At 43.7% G+C, this 17,371-nt stretch overlaps 1 protein-coding gene across 2 annotated transcripts in view; it reads left to right on the top strand.

Moving 5' to 3' along the window:
* Nucleotides 1-551: 551 nt before the first annotated feature.
* The window catches only part of SGTB (small glutamine rich tetratricopeptide repeat containing beta), a 47,653-nt gene continuing 30,833 nt past the window's right edge, over nt 552-17,371 (top strand). For both annotated transcript variants that reach the window (XM_018569184.1, XM_018569190.1), the window contains exons 1-2: nt 552-631; nt 15,753-15,882. In XM_018569184.1, the coding sequence (XP_018424686.1) occupies nt 15,783-15,882 (100 nt within the window). In that variant the 5' untranslated portion in view covers nt 552-631; nt 15,753-15,782. The remainder of the gene's footprint in view (nt 632-15,752; nt 15,883-17,371) is intronic.

Genomic DNA, 17,371 nt, shown 5'->3' on the forward strand with positions numbered 1-17,371 from the left:
TTTTAGATTGTAAATGAAGGGGGATCTTCTTTTTTGTGTGCTTTTGCATGGGGTCCGCCCTTCAAATCCTCCTATCTGGGATAAGGGTCTGGTATGGATTTTGGAGGGGCCACACCATTTTTTAAATTGACATTTTTTACATTTTAGACTGGGGCGCCTGGAGATTTTGCATACTTTAAAAAAAGGGTGCTGTCACTGAAAAAAGGATGAAACACAGCCCTTGGTAAAACGAGCACCGAGCACCTAACCCTTGCAGCGCAGGAGGTAGCCCCACTTCAAGGCATAAGATTGTATATGCCCGGAGTTCTTCTTTAATACTATAGTAAAGGGTAGAGCGTAGTAATGATATGCAGCTGCGGAACGTTAGTTGAATGGCCTTAGCAGCATTTCATAGCACTGGCGAAGAATGCATAAAAGACAAGGCGCCCCTTAGAGGATCTGGTGAATGACTCTCTTAGAGGAATGGTAAATGAAAGGTTAATGAATGTAAGTGATGGTGTAGTGGCAGGGAGGGACCTCTTCACAGTGGACCTATTGTGGCTAAGGGCTGATGATTGTCAGCGAGGCGCCTCCTTCTGTCATCCAGTCTGCTCTGTTCAGTCCACAGACTGCTCTGCTGCAGGTGTGCATGGTAAGGAAGGCTGCTTCTGCTGCTACTATGCATGAGATGAGCTGTGCCCAGCATGCCGACAAGCCAACAGGCCCGACACCCGCTGCTCATACAGGCTCCTGGGGAAATGGCTATTGCAGCATACATAATGGAGAGAGCCTTCTTCACATCCCAGTCTTAATGATGCTCAACAGCTGGTGTGAATGCATGCATGCGATTGGGAGTAGAGTAAAAGGGAACTTGCTGAATGATGTCACCATTAGAGAAGACAGGTCCCTATTGAGGGGATTTAAGTTCTTCCCGATAGTGACGAGCAGGGTTGCTTGCAGTATTAGAGAGTGACAGTGCATTGCATAAGGGATGCTGTGTCCTAGTTCTGTGATGCATGTGCACTGTCTTAGAATGGGAAGCCCACGTACGATGGGATGAAGGCTTTATAATAGCTGTGTCATATGAAACGCTTGTGGGTGATGGAAGTTACTTGTGCCATGTTGTATTCATGAGATGGTATACCCAGACCAACATAACGAGGATTCAGATTTTATTATAAGAAAACTCTGTATTTCGATGATTTTGTTGTAGTTGATGGAGTAAGGTTGATCTGGTAGGGCTGATCACACACATACACCATCACATTGTTGCAAGATATGCAAAAGATCAGGGGTAGGCAACCTCTGCTCGTTCCATTATGCCTCTGGGAGTCATGCCCATGGCTGTCAGAGTCTTGCAATGCCTCATGGGGTTTGTAGTTCCACAACAGCTGGATTGCTGTACTCCTGCAATAGATTTAAAGCAAATGTTGTCGAGTCACAAGAGTCACAGGTATTCTTACTTGAATCTTGGTGTGCTTTGTGTATTTGTCAGGTCTGTGCAATAATCCAGCGTGAAACTTTCCATCTGTGCAGGGGCATTCTGTAATAAAGACCAGTCAGTGCTGCTCTCTCTCCTTGTTTGGAATGACTGGTCTTGAATCCGCCCCCTCCTGTAGTTTTCTGCAGACTAGTATTGGGTGGGGCCTGCTGGACCCCTCCCACAGCTATGCTCTCTGCACAGGCTATGGACAGCACAGTGACGATGTTGTTGCTGCTTTCACAGTAATACAGTAAACTCCCCGTTATCCGGCAGACACGGGGATTGGTAGATTCCAGATAAATGTAGTGTCTGGTTGCTTGAGAGTTACTAAAAAATGAGGTCTAACTAATGCCATACCCCATACTATACCAAATCATAACATGAACTCTGTATTGACTTCATATTAATATTGAAATGCAGTAAACCAAAGCAAATAAAGACGAATGGACACACTTAAAGCGGACCTTTACCCATATCTTTAAGACGACAACAAACACACCTTTTAGAAATGTTTAGTAATGACAATCTACAAACAAATACTTCTAGATAATTGCCGGCTTTGTATTCTTTGCATATCTTATTTCTCTTTTCTTTCCCAGTCTTCTGACAGTGGCCATGTTTATTAAGGGCAGATTACTAGCTCTCCTTTTACTTCCTGAAAATGTGGCACATGTGACCAGGACATGTGACCATGCAAACCATCTCAGGGATGGAAATAGCATTTTACTGAGATGAGATTTCCCAGCAATGCTCTGCTGATGACAAGGCAATCCCAGTGTGCATTGCTTTGGCAAACTGAAGTCATTTTGCCCTTTTCAAAGTAGGAAGTGAATGCTCTGCAAGTGTAAGTATTTCATAATCACAGCATTTTACACCTGACATGTCTATGTTATTATTACTCATCATACGTAGAGGGATGCATTGGGAGAATTTGATTTGTGAGTGCACAGGTCCGCTTTAAGACAACTAGATCATTTCGAGGCTAATACATGCCACAGATGAGGAATACAGTGAGTACACAGGAGATTTTTTTTCCTGGTTAGATGAGAGTTCTGGTTAGTTGAATCCCGGATAACTGAGAGTTTACTGTATCTGGGTTTGTAAAGACATCTGGTGCACACAAGGTGGGGTATATTTAAATGAATGTTTTCATGCATGGAGTTCAGCTTAAAACAGCACTTGCAATAGTCAGGTTGTGTGCGCATTGTAATGCACTCAACACAAGCAATTGACTTCAGCAAATATTGTAGTTTTGTTTGCAGATATTCAGGCATGCAGTCATATGTCTCAGGATTGGAACTTACGGCTCTGTGATTGTGACTTCAGGGCCAAGAGCAATGATAACATTTGTATTACAGCAGAAGTTTGTATCAGGATTCTCCATAGAGTGAAACAAATACTCATTTTACATTTCAGCAGGATGTGTAGTGTGACAAGTCGTCATCAAAGTCTGGCATGGTTTCAGTGCCAGAAATTTCTGTACACTGATCTTCAGTACATCTTACCTTTTACTGCACATGTTATATACGCATCACCTCCAGTGTTGACGGCATGAGGGTTTGTTCACACCATGTCCGGATCATGTCCAGACCAGGAATAGTTTGTTCCCGGACCAGAAAAGGTCCGGGACCACGGCGTCCTCAAGTCCAGTGCAATGTATAGGACATGATGACACACAGGACCTTAGATGGCTGTAGTGGAGGGGGAGTGAGGCTTGTTCACACCATGTCCAGATCAGAACAGTTTGTTCCTGGACCAAAAAAGCATCCCAATGTATCCCTATGGTATTTCTGGGCTCTGTTCACACCAGCGCAGTCCGTTCCTGTCCAGACAAAAAAAAAAACTCATTTTCTTTGATCTGGAATGCATGGAAACGCATCAAAAACGCATACAAAAGCACTGGACTGCACCTGTTAGCCAAAAGTGGCAAAACGCAATGCACCACTTTCCAGATCTGGTCTGGAAAATGGTGGGAACGTGGCCTTAGTTGTCACATATACAACTCGCCTCATATTCTCCCCTCCTGATTTGCTCCCCCTCACCCCATCTTCAGGGCCCATTCACACCAATTGCAGTGCATTCCAGAGCGGCAGCTGCTGGAACGTACAGCAATCGCTCACAAAGCTTCCTCCTGCGTTCTGGGGCGGGAGAGGGCGTGGCGGTGCATTGAAATCAGCTTGTAGTGTGATTGGATGCGTGGCAAAACATCGCCTGCGTTCCGGTCCACTGCAGTGGACCGGAACACAGGCAATGTTTTGCCACGCGTCCAATTGTACTGCGGGCAGGGGGGCGTAGCTGTGGTGCTATTGACTTCAATGTACCGCCACGCCCCCTCCCGCCCCAGAATGAAGGGGAGGAGTTTTGTGAGCGATTGCCGTGCGTTCCAGCAGCTGCCACTCTGGAATGCACCGTGATTGGTGTTAATGGGCCCTTCGTGTCCCAGCCAGCTGTCAGACAGTTCAGATGTTGGGCATTGCACTCCAGGTTGGTACAGGAACATGCATGATCTGTACTACAAGGAACTGAAAGAATATTCGGGATGCTGCTGAAAACAGTGGAGGGTGAATAGAAAGATAAGTCGTATACGCTAATGCTGGCCATACACACTTATATATTATGTTGTTGAACCTGTGAGCAGAAAAAAAAAAAGATTCCTCCATCCACACTATACAGCGGGATGGATAAATCTCCCCGTACGGGGGCGGTGTGCCTATCAGAATTCCCGAACAGTGATGGAAGCTTACTGGCTACCATTAGGCCTTGTTGACACCAAGTGCAGAGCAGTTACAGACAGAGCAAAACTGCGTCCAATGTATTCCAATGGTATTTTTAGCTCCAGTTCACACCGCAGCGTTCAGTTCCAGAGCAGGTAAAAAAACTGCAGCAGGCCCTATTTTACCTGCTCTGGAACACATGCATACGCATCAAAAATGCCTGGAACGCACTGAAAGCCCATTTTAAACAAAAAAAAATATTATTATTATTTTTTTAACCAAAAACGGCCCGGAACGCATCAAAAACGCGACAATAACGCGGCACAACCCACTGCACTGCGTGTGCAGAAACCTAAGCGGATCTGCTCTCCATTTGGTGTGAGCAAGGCCTCACTGTTCGCCCGAAGATTTTCCATGTCCTGTAATTGAAATGTTTTTTTTTATATTTGAAGTAAGTGAAACCATGTACCTTACAGTTCCCTCCATGCCCCAGATCCAGAGATCTTCATTCTTTAACCCTTTCGCTGCCAAAGCATTTTTGCACACATGATATAATCCACATTTAGGCCTTTAAACCATTAAAGTTATATATTTCCTGGAAGTGCAGACCCTGTACAATAAAACGGCGGCAGTTACAATTTTTTATGTTGCATGATATTAACGCAACTCATTATCAAACCCCAAATTTCAGTATAAAATACACTTAAGTTAATTTTAGTAAGCAAAAACAGAATATAATATCCAGGTCTTTGTAAAATATAAAAAATGAAGTTGAGCCAAGTAAATAGATACCCAACATGCCAAGCTTAAAAATCGCCCGTCAAACTGCGACAAAATACGGTACCCCAAATTGTCCATAGGTGACAAGCCTGTATAGGACATCAGTTTAGGGTTATGCATGAATATGGGGCATAGAATTATTGCTCTAATGCTAGCACATGCAACAATACCTAACATGTGTAGCGCAATAGTCACTTTCTTACGCAGGGGCCCCCAACGCGTCTTTACGTTAGTATGCACGCATTCGTGGGGATAGGAGACTTTAAAAATTATTTTTTGGGGGTATTTTTTTTTTACATTTATTTAACTTTATTTAAAAAAAAAAATGTTTCTTCTTAACTTTATCGCTTTCACTGGGGGGCTCACAAGCACAGTCACGTGCAATTAACACACTTACCATACAATCGCACCTACCGTGCGTTCTGGTGTAGGCGATAAGTTGTATTGCCATTAATTTGAATGGCACCTTAAACACACCTCCCGCCACACAGTTCAATCGCCCCCACACCGGAAGCTGTCGTACCACAAAGCTGTGGGTTTCAGTGCGGTGCGACTTGGATGGCGGCATAATAATCAAGGACAAATTTGGGTCCTGAGGTTACACAGGTTGGGAACCACTGACCTAGAATATGGACTAAAAAGTGACGCTGCAATTTTTCAAAAAGTGAAAGCAAATGATATTGTGTAATAGAGCAGGAAAAGGATGTGCATCCTAGAATGTTTTTTTTTTTTGATAATTTTTTTTATTGTTTTACATATTAAGGCACAACGGTGCACGCTATTTGTGTCCCATGAGGACACCAGGCATAGCAATGCAACTTATTGCCTTCTGGAGGGACAAGTAGTCTCCTCTCATACATGCCTTGAATGCATCCCACACAACACCCCGGCCCCGCGGATCCGGCATTCAGCTCCCAATATTGCGCAGCAGAGGAAGGGATAGCCTCTAGCGATTTAGGATGGGAGATCCAGTGTGGAGCCAGTCGCCAAAGAGCTCTATCCCTCCTCTGACTGGTCCTGAGGGTTAGCCACATGGGACAATGATCTGATATTCCCCCTGGTAGGTACCCCGCATCCTAGAATGTTTCAGAATGTGTTACCTGTCGGTTATGGCTGATTTGTGGTGTTTTCACCGGCCTCTAGAAATGTCTACCATCTAACAGCTAATAAGTATTCAGAAACAAGCAATGTGTACAGTACAATGACTCACGGAAACCAATCATATTCTTTTATTGGAGGCGTAACTAGTGACCTCAGGGCCCCGATGCAAGAATCCATGAAGGCCCCCCCCCCCAAAAAAAAAATTAGATACATTTATTTTAAAAAACAAACAAAAACATATTTTAGACAAAAAAAACCAACACACTCTCCTCTCATGTGCCCAGCTCCCCATTATCTCCCCCTTCATATCCCCAGCTTTCTGCTCCCGGACCCCACACTCTCCTCTTCCATGTCCCCTTCATAGTCCCAGCTCTCTATAACTCCCCCTTCGTGTCCGCAGCAGGCCTCTCTTACCGATGCAGCTCTCTAATCGGCAGCGTTCTGTGTGATGAGGGGGCGGGGATAACCCGCTTCCTACCCATTGGCTGCTGCGCCGGCTGGATCATACTTCACGCTGCGCCCGGAACAAGGTGCGGGGCACAGCGTGAAGCACATAGGGCCCAGGACAGGAGGAAGAGGTCCCGGTACTGACATTAGCGGTTACCGGGATATTAAATATACTGGTAATCAGCGGTTACCAGGGGCCCCTTCCTCCTGTCCTATGCCCCCTCCAAGTGGCGGAACTCCAGGTCCCGGTCGCTGCGACCTCTGCGACCGTGGTAGTTCCGCCACTGTCTTTTATTGATATCAGTAAAGTGGTATCTGCTTGCTATGTATAACTGCAGTTTACATGATGATTGCCCTTCGCACTGCTTTATTGAATAAGCCCAAAATATTTGTTGTGCAGGCCGCAGCTTCTGCACTTGCCCACAGAATTCGGTTGCCTGCAAAATAATGTGTCTTCAGCTGATTCTCTTCCAGAGACAATCTGCTTGTATTTATATAAAGCAGATTATACTAATGTACTTCCCTTGGACATAACTCAAATATCTCAGGGGCCTTTTCACATCTCGAACGCAGACTCCTTAAAGTGACTACGTCTTCTAGAACAGAAACAAAAAACTGCCACAGATGTAAAGCTGAGGCCGGGTTCACACCCAGGTGTTTTATCGTGTGGATTCAGTCACGCCATAACGCACAAAACACATAGACCTATACAAGTCCATGGCGACAGTTCATACCTAAGCGTTGCGTTGTGCGTGCGATATCGCCTGTCGCGCAAAAAGATGCAGGAGCTATTTTCAGACGGATGCTGTGCGGTTTTGTCCCGTAGACATATCTATGCATTGAGAAAAATGCGTTTTTTAAAAGCAAAATCACGCAAATAAAACACGACTAACGCTCAAACAGCTCAAGAACTCCAGTCACCTTGGTGTGAATTAGGCCTTACTGCCTGTTCACACGACGTCCGTTTTGTGTGCTGACCTGCTCCGTACGCTCCTGCACTCAAAATGCATCCCAATGTATCCCTATGTGTTTTATGGGCTACAGTTCTCACGTGCGCAGTCCGTTCAGGTTACGACAGAAAAATACTGCATGTCACATTTTTGTACGGTCAGGAAACGCAAACGCGTCAAAAACGCACTGCACTGCAGCTAACATACTAACTGGAACGCATCAAAAACGTGGTCAAAACGCACTGCATCAGTAGCACCGCATCTGCAGATCAGGACCTGAAACTCATGTGAACAGGCCCTTATAGGAGAATTATGGAGTGAGTAAATAAAAACTGTCACACGTCAGTTCTATTGATCGGGAAGTGATTGAACACATACCGCCAATCTGCTCACTTCCCAAACATCTCCCTGCAGAGAGCAGTGACTGACAGTCACTACTTCCTGCAGGGATTCTCCCCTCTCCGATCCTCTAGCGCTGACTGGAGGGAGAGACAGGGAAGGGGGCGGGCACAGCCTCTAGAGAGGCAGAGCCAGCTGTCAATCAGCCAGCTGGGTGGATCTCGACGTATTGTCTGGATCCGTCCTGGCTGTGGCGCTTTCCGCATATAGCAGGCAATACACCGGAGGATACAGTATACTGTATGTCCTCCCATGACCCTGAGGAGAACTGGAAAAAAAACGTTGCCCCATAGTTCTCAAAATTATAACTAAAGGCTCCTATATGACAATTGTAATAAGTACCAAATTTAGTTACTATGTGATGCACAAGTCTCATAAGTAAACAAAGACCTTCACTTCATTGACTGAGTGAAATCCTCCTTTAATTGGGTCTCGCATACTTCCCTCCCAGACACTGCAGCTAACAGTGGAGGATTTCAGTGCTGTCAATCCAGAAAGCAGTGGGCAGTATTTTGTGTGGCCGGGTGCTGATTGACAACCTACAGGCTTGGGAATCAGCAGTAATAATGCTGATAGCTTCACCTCCCTGCAACATTTGTTCATCCCACTGTAGTGCAAGCAGGCACAGCCTACATGAGAGTGACAATTCTGCTCTGAATTCAGGAGCAGTACAGCAGTGTTGCCACCCCATCACAAGAAGCTGCATTAGCTGGACTTCACTGGCAGGAACAACAGGTATTTCTGGGACTTTGCAGGGGGACCTAGAGGAAAATGTGAGTGCAGATACTGTGAGAGCGTTAGATCGACAGCGGGTGTGTGTGACCCCCCCCTGGATGGGTTCACACCACAGAAATTAGGCACCGCAAACAAGGATTGCTTCGGGTGAAACACACGTGCAGTTTATTCATAACTAGCTACAGGAAAAATTGAGCAAAACAAACAAAACATGAAAATAAATCCTGGCCTGTTGGCCACTTACTATACACACGGTATCCCTCACTACCAGCTAGGTGCAACCTCGTGCTGCCACTAGCACCTATCCCATCAACTGCCACACAGGCTATGTCTCACCACACGGGATTTGTTTTCCCTTTTTCACCACACAGGTCAGCAGGAAGCTCCCCAGTCTCTTCGGGCATGAAACTGGTTCCAGGGTGGAGCAATTCTCTGAGCAGTCTGGGAGTTCTTAAGGTGCCCATACACCTGCCAATTATCGTACGATAATTGCGGGAAAATCCCGCGATCGTACGATAATCAGCAGGTGTATGGAAGGCGTGCAACCGTTTCTACTGTACGGTCGCACGTCTTTTGTCTTACAAGCAGTCAGTTCCGGCCCGTTTGGCAGTACGCACACCGGCGTTCCGGCCCGTTTGGCAGTACGCACACCGGCCCGTTTGGCAGTTTTCGAATAAGCAGGCCACTAACCCGCAGAGAATCGTACGATTCCCGGCGGGTTTTCCAGCCTGCTTGTTTGACGGAAGACGTGCAACCATACAGTAGAAACGGTCGCACGCTTCCATACACTTTGCGATTATCGTACGATCGCGGGATTTCCTGCGATTCTCGTACGATAATCGTACAGTGTATGGGCACCTTTTTATAGAAGCCCTAATGAGACGGCTTCCTTCAGCTGGGCTCATTACCTCTACCATTCCTGCCTCCTAGTACTCCGTCTTGTGGAAAAAAATCTGCACACATATATGCCATTCTGGATACACCCACTTGCGCTAGGGGAGGGGGGAGACACAGACCGACGTTGGGGTCCCTTAAAAATTTCCTCGGACAAAAAGGGGTCACGAGTGGAGAAAGTTTAAGAAGGCCTGGTTTAGAGGACCTGGAATACAGGCTGTTCTTCTAGCAAAGTGAATTATGACATTGCAAAATGTATGTTAGTAAGTAATGTGAAGCTGTGTTCACTTATAGGTTATTGAGGGTATGAGGCAGGGTGCGAGGAAAATTTGAAAGCAGAACTCCAGGGGTTTTGGCCTAGGAGGAAGATAACAAAAGTAGCCCTACTGCAAGGGTTAATTATAATAAAATGTTATGCAACCACCACATGTAATTACTGTTAAACTGCAATACATTACTTTTTTTTTTAGGTTTAGATATTTTTTACATTTTTTTAATGCTGCACTGCGCTATCCATGCGGGTGTTATATATTGTATAACTTGTTCTGATTTGTATGACATTACCACAGCCCCTACACAGAACACAAAGAAAAATGACGCACTCCTTGAATCTACTGAATCTCATGATTACTCACATCTCGGTCACATTCATTATCCCCAACCTACTTCCAGCTGCCACGAATGCGTTTCACCCATTGGGCTTAATCCCTTTAGGTAGTATTGTGTACCTGCATGCATGGCAGAAGATGGTCCCACTTACTGTGATAGATGTTTTAGAAGTTGGGAACAAAAAGGTGTCTTACAGACTTGGTGGCCCTGAATATATTCAAAATGAATTTCTTATTGCAATTTCAAATATCTCCTGGCTAGCTCTCTAACATTACATATTCCCAGGGCTCACCCACCTACCCACTCTTCCTTTTCCTCTTGTTCCCCTTCCCCACCAACCTACCTGCTCTTCCTTTTCCTCTTGTTCCCCTTCCCCACCAACCTACCCGCTCTTCATTTTCATCTTGTTCGCCTTCCGCACCAACCTACCCACTCTTCCTTTCTCGTGTTGTTCTCCCCTTCCCCACCAACCTACCCTCTCTACCTTTCTCTTGTTCCCCTTCCCCGCTAACCTACCCTCTCTACCTTTCTCTTGTTCCCCTTCCCCGCCAACCTACCTGCTCTACCTTTCACTTCTTCTTCTCCCCTTCCGCACCAACCTCCCCAGGCATAGAGGTTGATTTACTAAGAGAGTCTATGGTTCTATATTTTTGGTCGCACAATAAACAGTGTGAATATTCACTTCAATTATCCAGTCATGTGAAATGCAAATTCCTGTTTACTTATTTCATCTGCACATGATTGGATAATTGAAATGAGAAATTCACAATATTTATTTTTAGTAACCCATAAAAATACACACACATACAGTATAAACATATTGCAATGATTAAAACCCTATATTTCTTCAATAAGGCATGGCCAGACAACCAGGTATGTCATTGTATAATACTATCTTATCTGAAAAATTTCTCATTTAGTTAACTTACTTTACCAGATTTTTTTCAGATAAGCCAGTCTTATACAAAGATGCATCTGGTTGGCTGGCCATACCTTACTGAAGAGAAATCAGGGTCTATTTTTTTCAATTTGCAGAGCCATTCGCCCTGCAGATCTCTGTGAACATCTGTTTTGTGCCAATAGAGATAATCCGAACGTTCCTAGTATATTTTCTTTCCAGGTCAAATGTAATGTAATACAGCATTATGGCCACTAGATGGAGCAGAAGAGCATAGGAAATAAGTATTTATTCCCTATTCTCCTCAGCACCATCTAGTGGATATAATGCTGTATTACATTCAACTTGAAAAGAAAATATACTAAGGACCTTCAATTTTTCTTCTGTTCACACAGAACAAACATTCGCAGGGCAACTGGCATTGCAAATTGTTTGTAACTAGATCCCATAGTGTTTTAAACATTGGTTTAGTTTTATATTTGCATGTGTATTTTTAAGGATTACTAAATCAATATCTGCTATTTTAGTTTATATAAATTTTTCAATAATCTCAACTCCTTTAGTAAATCAGTACAATAATGTAGTGTAGGTGTTGAACTATGGGTGCAGAATAAACTAAGGGGGCTGCTGGCTAGCTTTTAAATAGTGCAGGCTTTCGGCTGTCATCCGAACTCTGGATTCACCACCTAAAGGAGCCAGAATCAGATCAGGCAACCCTAGAAACTCTAGCTTTTAAAAACAAGTCAGCGATTGCACTTTTTATACTTGTATGCTTGCACATTAAAGTAAATCTAGAGTAAGGGATGGTTAGAACCCCTATCAGGTATTTTTTTTCTGCCTGTGTCCCATGGGAGATATTTATCTTCACTTGCAGTTCTAGAACTACAACAGGACATAGGAGGAAATCTCTCCTATAATCTCCTATTAGACAGTGCTCACTGGGAAAGGTATCACTGATTGCAAGATTTTTCCCTCACGTCCTGTTCCAGTAACAACTCTAACAGGGTTTTTCACAAAAGGGTGAAGAGTTTGGAGAAGGCAGGAGAAGTGAACAATCTAGGACAACATAGCAGAACTGGAAAGTGACCTGAATTGGAGAATTTTTCCAAATCATCTGTTTTGGCCTAGATTGTTCACTTCTCCTGCCCTCTTCACCCTTTTGTGAATAACCCTGTAAAAGTTTGGATTTCCCATTGCATTCTGTACTGGTAACAATGATCACCATAATAAACAGAGAGGGCAATTCTCCCCAGTGGGGAACCGGACAATAAAAAACCTGACGGTACTTAGTTATACCCTGAATACATCATTCAACATATACTGTACTTTATGATATGATTGATATTGGGATTTGTAGTTATCCTTTAGCGTTACTCCACATGATACACATTGAGGGGAATTTATTAAAACTGGAGCAGACAAAATCTGGAGCAGCTGTGCATGGCAACCAATCAGCTTCTTAACTGAACAAATGAAAGAGAGAAACTGATTGGTTGCCCTGGGCAACTGCTCCAGATTGTGTCTGCTCCAGTTTGGATAAATTCTCCTTACAGTGTTTCAACTCCATATTTTTATTGTCCTACCTACTGATGCTGTATTTTTGCTTCCTTATGTGATTGTATTTTATTTTGCCATGTATTTTTATGGAATTATTACAGTTAAATTATTGGATGGAAGTAGATCTAAATTTAAAGCATCTGTTCTACAGCAAGGCAGATGCAGCAACTTTAGACTATATCTACAACAACACCCATTGTTACCCATTGAGGTGTTTCTATGGACCTCACTCATCAAGATGCAATATCACTAGGGCTGTGGAAATTAAAGATTAATTTCTCGATTAATCGTTAAACTTTTTGATCGATTAAAATTATTTTGATCGCTAATGAAAACGCTTACCTCTCCGTCGGCTTCCGGGAGTCCCGTCGGCGATCCAGTGACGTCACGGACATCGACGTCACCGGACTCCTCCCCCTTCCCCAAGTGGCTCCGTCGGCTAACGAAGGGGGAGGAGTCCGGTGACATCAATGTCCGTGACGGCTAACGAAGGGAAGGGGGTGGAGTCCGGTAACGTCGATGTCCGTGACGTCACCGGACTCCTCCCCCCCTTCGTTAGCCGACGGAGCCACTTGGGCCGGTGAGTTTGCCCAAGAAACTTTCTGCACGAGCGCCAGCCAAGGCATTGACCTATACACATACAGCACAGCAATGAAGTAATAAAATTAACTAGGATCACGCTAATCCAGCACGTTATTATTCTGAGTTGCCCCGCTCAAGCGGCGGCCATATTGAGTGGGGCACGTGAGATTAATAACGTGCTGGATTAGTGTGATCCTAGTTCATTTTATTACTTCATTGCTGTGCTGTATGTGTATAGGCCAATGTAGTTGGATCTGTATGTGCGTTTTATAATCGAAATTAATTGATTCAAAAAAATTTCGATTAATCGAGCAAGAACATTTTAATCATTACCAGCCCTAAATATCACATATTAAAAGTAGAACATTTGATATTGCCACTTGTGTCATCAGAGAGGAAAAAGTTTCAGGTGTTAACATCTACGATTTCCCCCATGAGATTTGAATCATTTATGTGGCTTTTTTCACTTGATAAAAATACAAAATGTGGGTATGAAGATCACATTAGCTCTTCATTAGCTCCAAATTGTGTTGCTGTCAGGTTATAATATTAAAGGGTTTCTAAAGCCTCCGTTATTTTTGCATATATCTACTGCTAGCAAGCAGTAGATATATGCAAAAAGTTTTTTTTTTTAAACGCTTTAACAGCGGTTTAAACTTCCCCCGGTCTTCACTGCGCGCCCCCGTCAGAAAATCCGAAACTGCTCGGGCGGCCGCAAAGCATCTTGGGGCGGGCGCATGCGTGGTTCGGATTTTCGGCCGGGAGACAAGGAGAGATGCAAGGTAAGTCTATGGACGCGTACACACCCGCATGCAGACACCATGGGACAGGAAGGGCCAGCAAGGGCAGAGGAGTCAGCGCTGGATCGGACATCCGCGGCAGCGCTGGAGGGACAGATGAAAACAGCAGGAATGAAAATCGGATTAAGAGACATAATTTAAGGTAAGAGCTAACATTAACGGACGGGGGGGGTTGAAACAAATTTGACTTTAATGTCACTTTAAAGCTGAACTTAAGGTGTAACTATACTTTAGTGGAGAAAAACGAATCCAGTGATCAATGTAGGATTTTTAAAAACTTTTGGCAAATTCCTCCATTTTTATGTTCTGGAAAAAAAATCTGTTTTATTTCACCGTGTCCTTTCCAAACTGATTTCTGGAAAGGAGGGTCTGGCTCGTTATAACCACCTGCCACGTGTTCAGTGTTCTAATGAGGACAATGACAGTATGGTTAAGGAAGTATCACACCAAAACAGAAATTTCTATTGCAGGTGATTTTCTATAATTTTGCTTGTATCGCAGTGCAGACTTCTGGGAAAAATATGTGAGCCAATCACAGAAGCATGAAATACCATTTCTGGGGGTGTTCCATACACCAGCATGGTTCAGAACATCTCCAGGATGCCATATTCTGTTGCATTTTTTGAACAGTTTTAGAAATTTACAGCGGCTTCAGATTGAAATGGAAAGGTAATGTTTAATGCCATTAAATTACAAAGTGGCTTGTGTGGAAATGTTATACACTATATTATATTTTTCACGTAAGTGGAGTTTTCCTTGTCACCCTTCCTTCTTCCCAGGCAATATCATCCTGACACATCAAGCATATGGACTGGTATGCCCATGGTGGTGGGGCTACAGAGCCCCCCACATTGATATCTGACCATGTTTTTCAACATTAGGGGTAGTCCAAAGCACTGGTGCCTGTAGCAGATGGGTGTTGGGCTCTTTTAAGGGAACCTGTCATTGCAGATTTATGGAGGCTGCCACTGCTGACCTTTTCTTTTAAGAATTAATTTAATACTTTGAGTCACTGGCCTAAAATAAGTATAGAGATAAGAAATGATGACACTTTTCACACTCATTTGCAACATTCTTGTTCCAGGTCTCTAACTGAGACATATTGAAGGTGTACACAGCCAGGAAACAAGCACTTTCAGATGGAAGCCAGCAATGGCATCCTCCTGTACTATAACACTCCATTGTCTAGAAAGAGATGGTAAAATGGGAGGAGGGGGGTATTGTGTGCTTTCGAGGATACAGGTGAAGGGGTAAAGGTTCTGATGGACCTCTTTATCAGTTCATTGAAGGAGGGGGCACAACCTAATTGCCCAACATGAAGTCAAGGTGTATTGAACATAACCCCCTTCCCACCCATGGCTTCGCCTCCTCCTGGACAAGGGGGTGTGAAGGAGCCTAGTGCCCATCAGTTTCAGGAATTTAGAGTGCTATCATCAAAGAGGGTCTAACACACTTGGTGATCTTCACGTTAGAGGGGCCTCAACCCTAATACCTGGGCTGCCAAGCTGGTATTATACAAATGTAGAAGAGATATGGGATGCATTTTTTTATGGAATAATTTACCTATTGACCTTCAGGGTGTGTTGCATTGCATTTAAATGCAGCTTGTTCCATTTTCACCCAGCACACATTAATGCAGTGAGTTGGTATGAACTGGGCCTATGGGAAACAATGCAGCCCAACAGACGTGATATGAATGGACCTTCCGTACATCTATGTTTCTATTTTCATTAGACTGGAATGATAAATTATATTTTATTGTACAACAGTGCATACATTCGCTCTTTTGTTTCTCTAAGTTTCGGAATTCTATCCTTGTTACAGTGATTTAAACATTGCCGATCTTCTGAAAACATGTCATCCGTCAAGCGTCTGGTATATGCAATCATCCAATTCTTAAGAGAGCAGAGTCAGCGGGATGTGTACACGGCAGATGAACAGGAAAGTTTAGAAGGTAAATAATTAACATGGCCAGAGCAATCTTAAAGCCATACTAGAGTATGCAAAAAAAACAAAACACTTAAACCTCATATTAAAATGCTATATTTACTAAGACCACGATGACGGCTCTGTAATAATGGATTTCCTGAACGGGGTTCATGCATAAATTAAAGCTATGCTCATTGATGTTCTTTATAGTTCTGTTATATCTGCAGTGTAAAAATAATTGTATAATTTACAATAAATTGTATAATATGTATATGTAAATCCAATCACTAAAACCTAATCTTTAGCACCGTAATGTAATTTCAAAAGTCATTTTTAAATCTGTGGCTTTCATTAACAAATATCTGGTGATCCTGCCCTGAAGGTCCTTTTTCAGGCACTTCTGTTATAGGGTGACAACGCTCAGTCCCTGTCTCCCAATTGTGCTCTAGCAATGTGACCCTGTCGCGTGGGCTTCCAATGCAGACTGCATGTAAACAGGCTTTTGCTACCAAGTGGCTGTAGGAGGTCAGCAGAGCTGAGTAACAACAAAAGATTAAAAAAAAGGTGAAAACACAATTTTTTTTTTTTCTCAACAGTTTCTGATACAGAGTTCTTTAGTAAACGAATTGATAATTAGATTGGTGTTTCATCCACATTAAAGTCGAACTCCAGGCAAAAAAAACCCCATACCCTTGCAGTGGGGCTTCCCAAGCACTGCAAGGGTTAAGTGCTCATTTTGGTCTAGGGGTTGGAATACAGCAGAATTGCCTACCTGATCCCAGTTTCCTCTGGACTGCTAGACCGGTTCTTGCAGTCTCTTCTCCCCTGGGACCATTGACCTGCTTTAGTCGTGAGGAAGCTAAGGGACATTCCATAGCAGCTTTACTTACATGATCCCAGCTCCCACCGCAGTCTGTACTCGCCTCTCTCCCCTTTACTCCTGCCGGGCGTCGGCGGGAAGCTGGGGAAGAGATCGGTGAACGTCCATTCATCGATTTCCTCCCAATACTATGGGACTGGGAGCGACGCGTATTGCATCACTTCCGGTCCCATAGCTGTAATTGCTGGGCTCCTGAAGAGAGTGTAAAGGTGATACTATTGAGAGTGTAAAGGTGATACTAGGGGTCTTCTGGACCCCCAGTATCATCTTAAAGAGTACCTGTCATCACCAATATGCTATCACAGGGGGGGCTTGTAAGCCCCCCTATGTGATAGCAATTAAAGTAAAGTTATAAAAAAAAATAGTTTTAAAAATAATATTAAATAAAAAATGTAAAAAATGAAAAAAATTTTTTTAAAGACCCCCGCCCCAGCGAGCACGCGCATCATCACGTAAACACTCGTTAGGTGCACCTACGTACGAAAATGACGCTTGCGCTACACAAAAGGTAACTGTTAGTGCAAATTAAAATATATCACAGACAGTACTCAACTGTGTTGTAGCAAGTGTAGAATAATTGAAAATTGTAAAGGGATTTTTTTTTTTTTTTTTTTTCCCAAATTTTTTTGGCCTT

This window comes from Nanorana parkeri, unplaced genomic scaffold (assembly GCF_000935625.1).
Source record: "Nanorana parkeri isolate BGI_ZX_2015 unplaced genomic scaffold, ASM93562v1 scaffold34, whole genome shotgun sequence".
NCBI lineage: Eukaryota > Metazoa > Chordata > Amphibia > Anura > Dicroglossidae > Nanorana > Nanorana parkeri.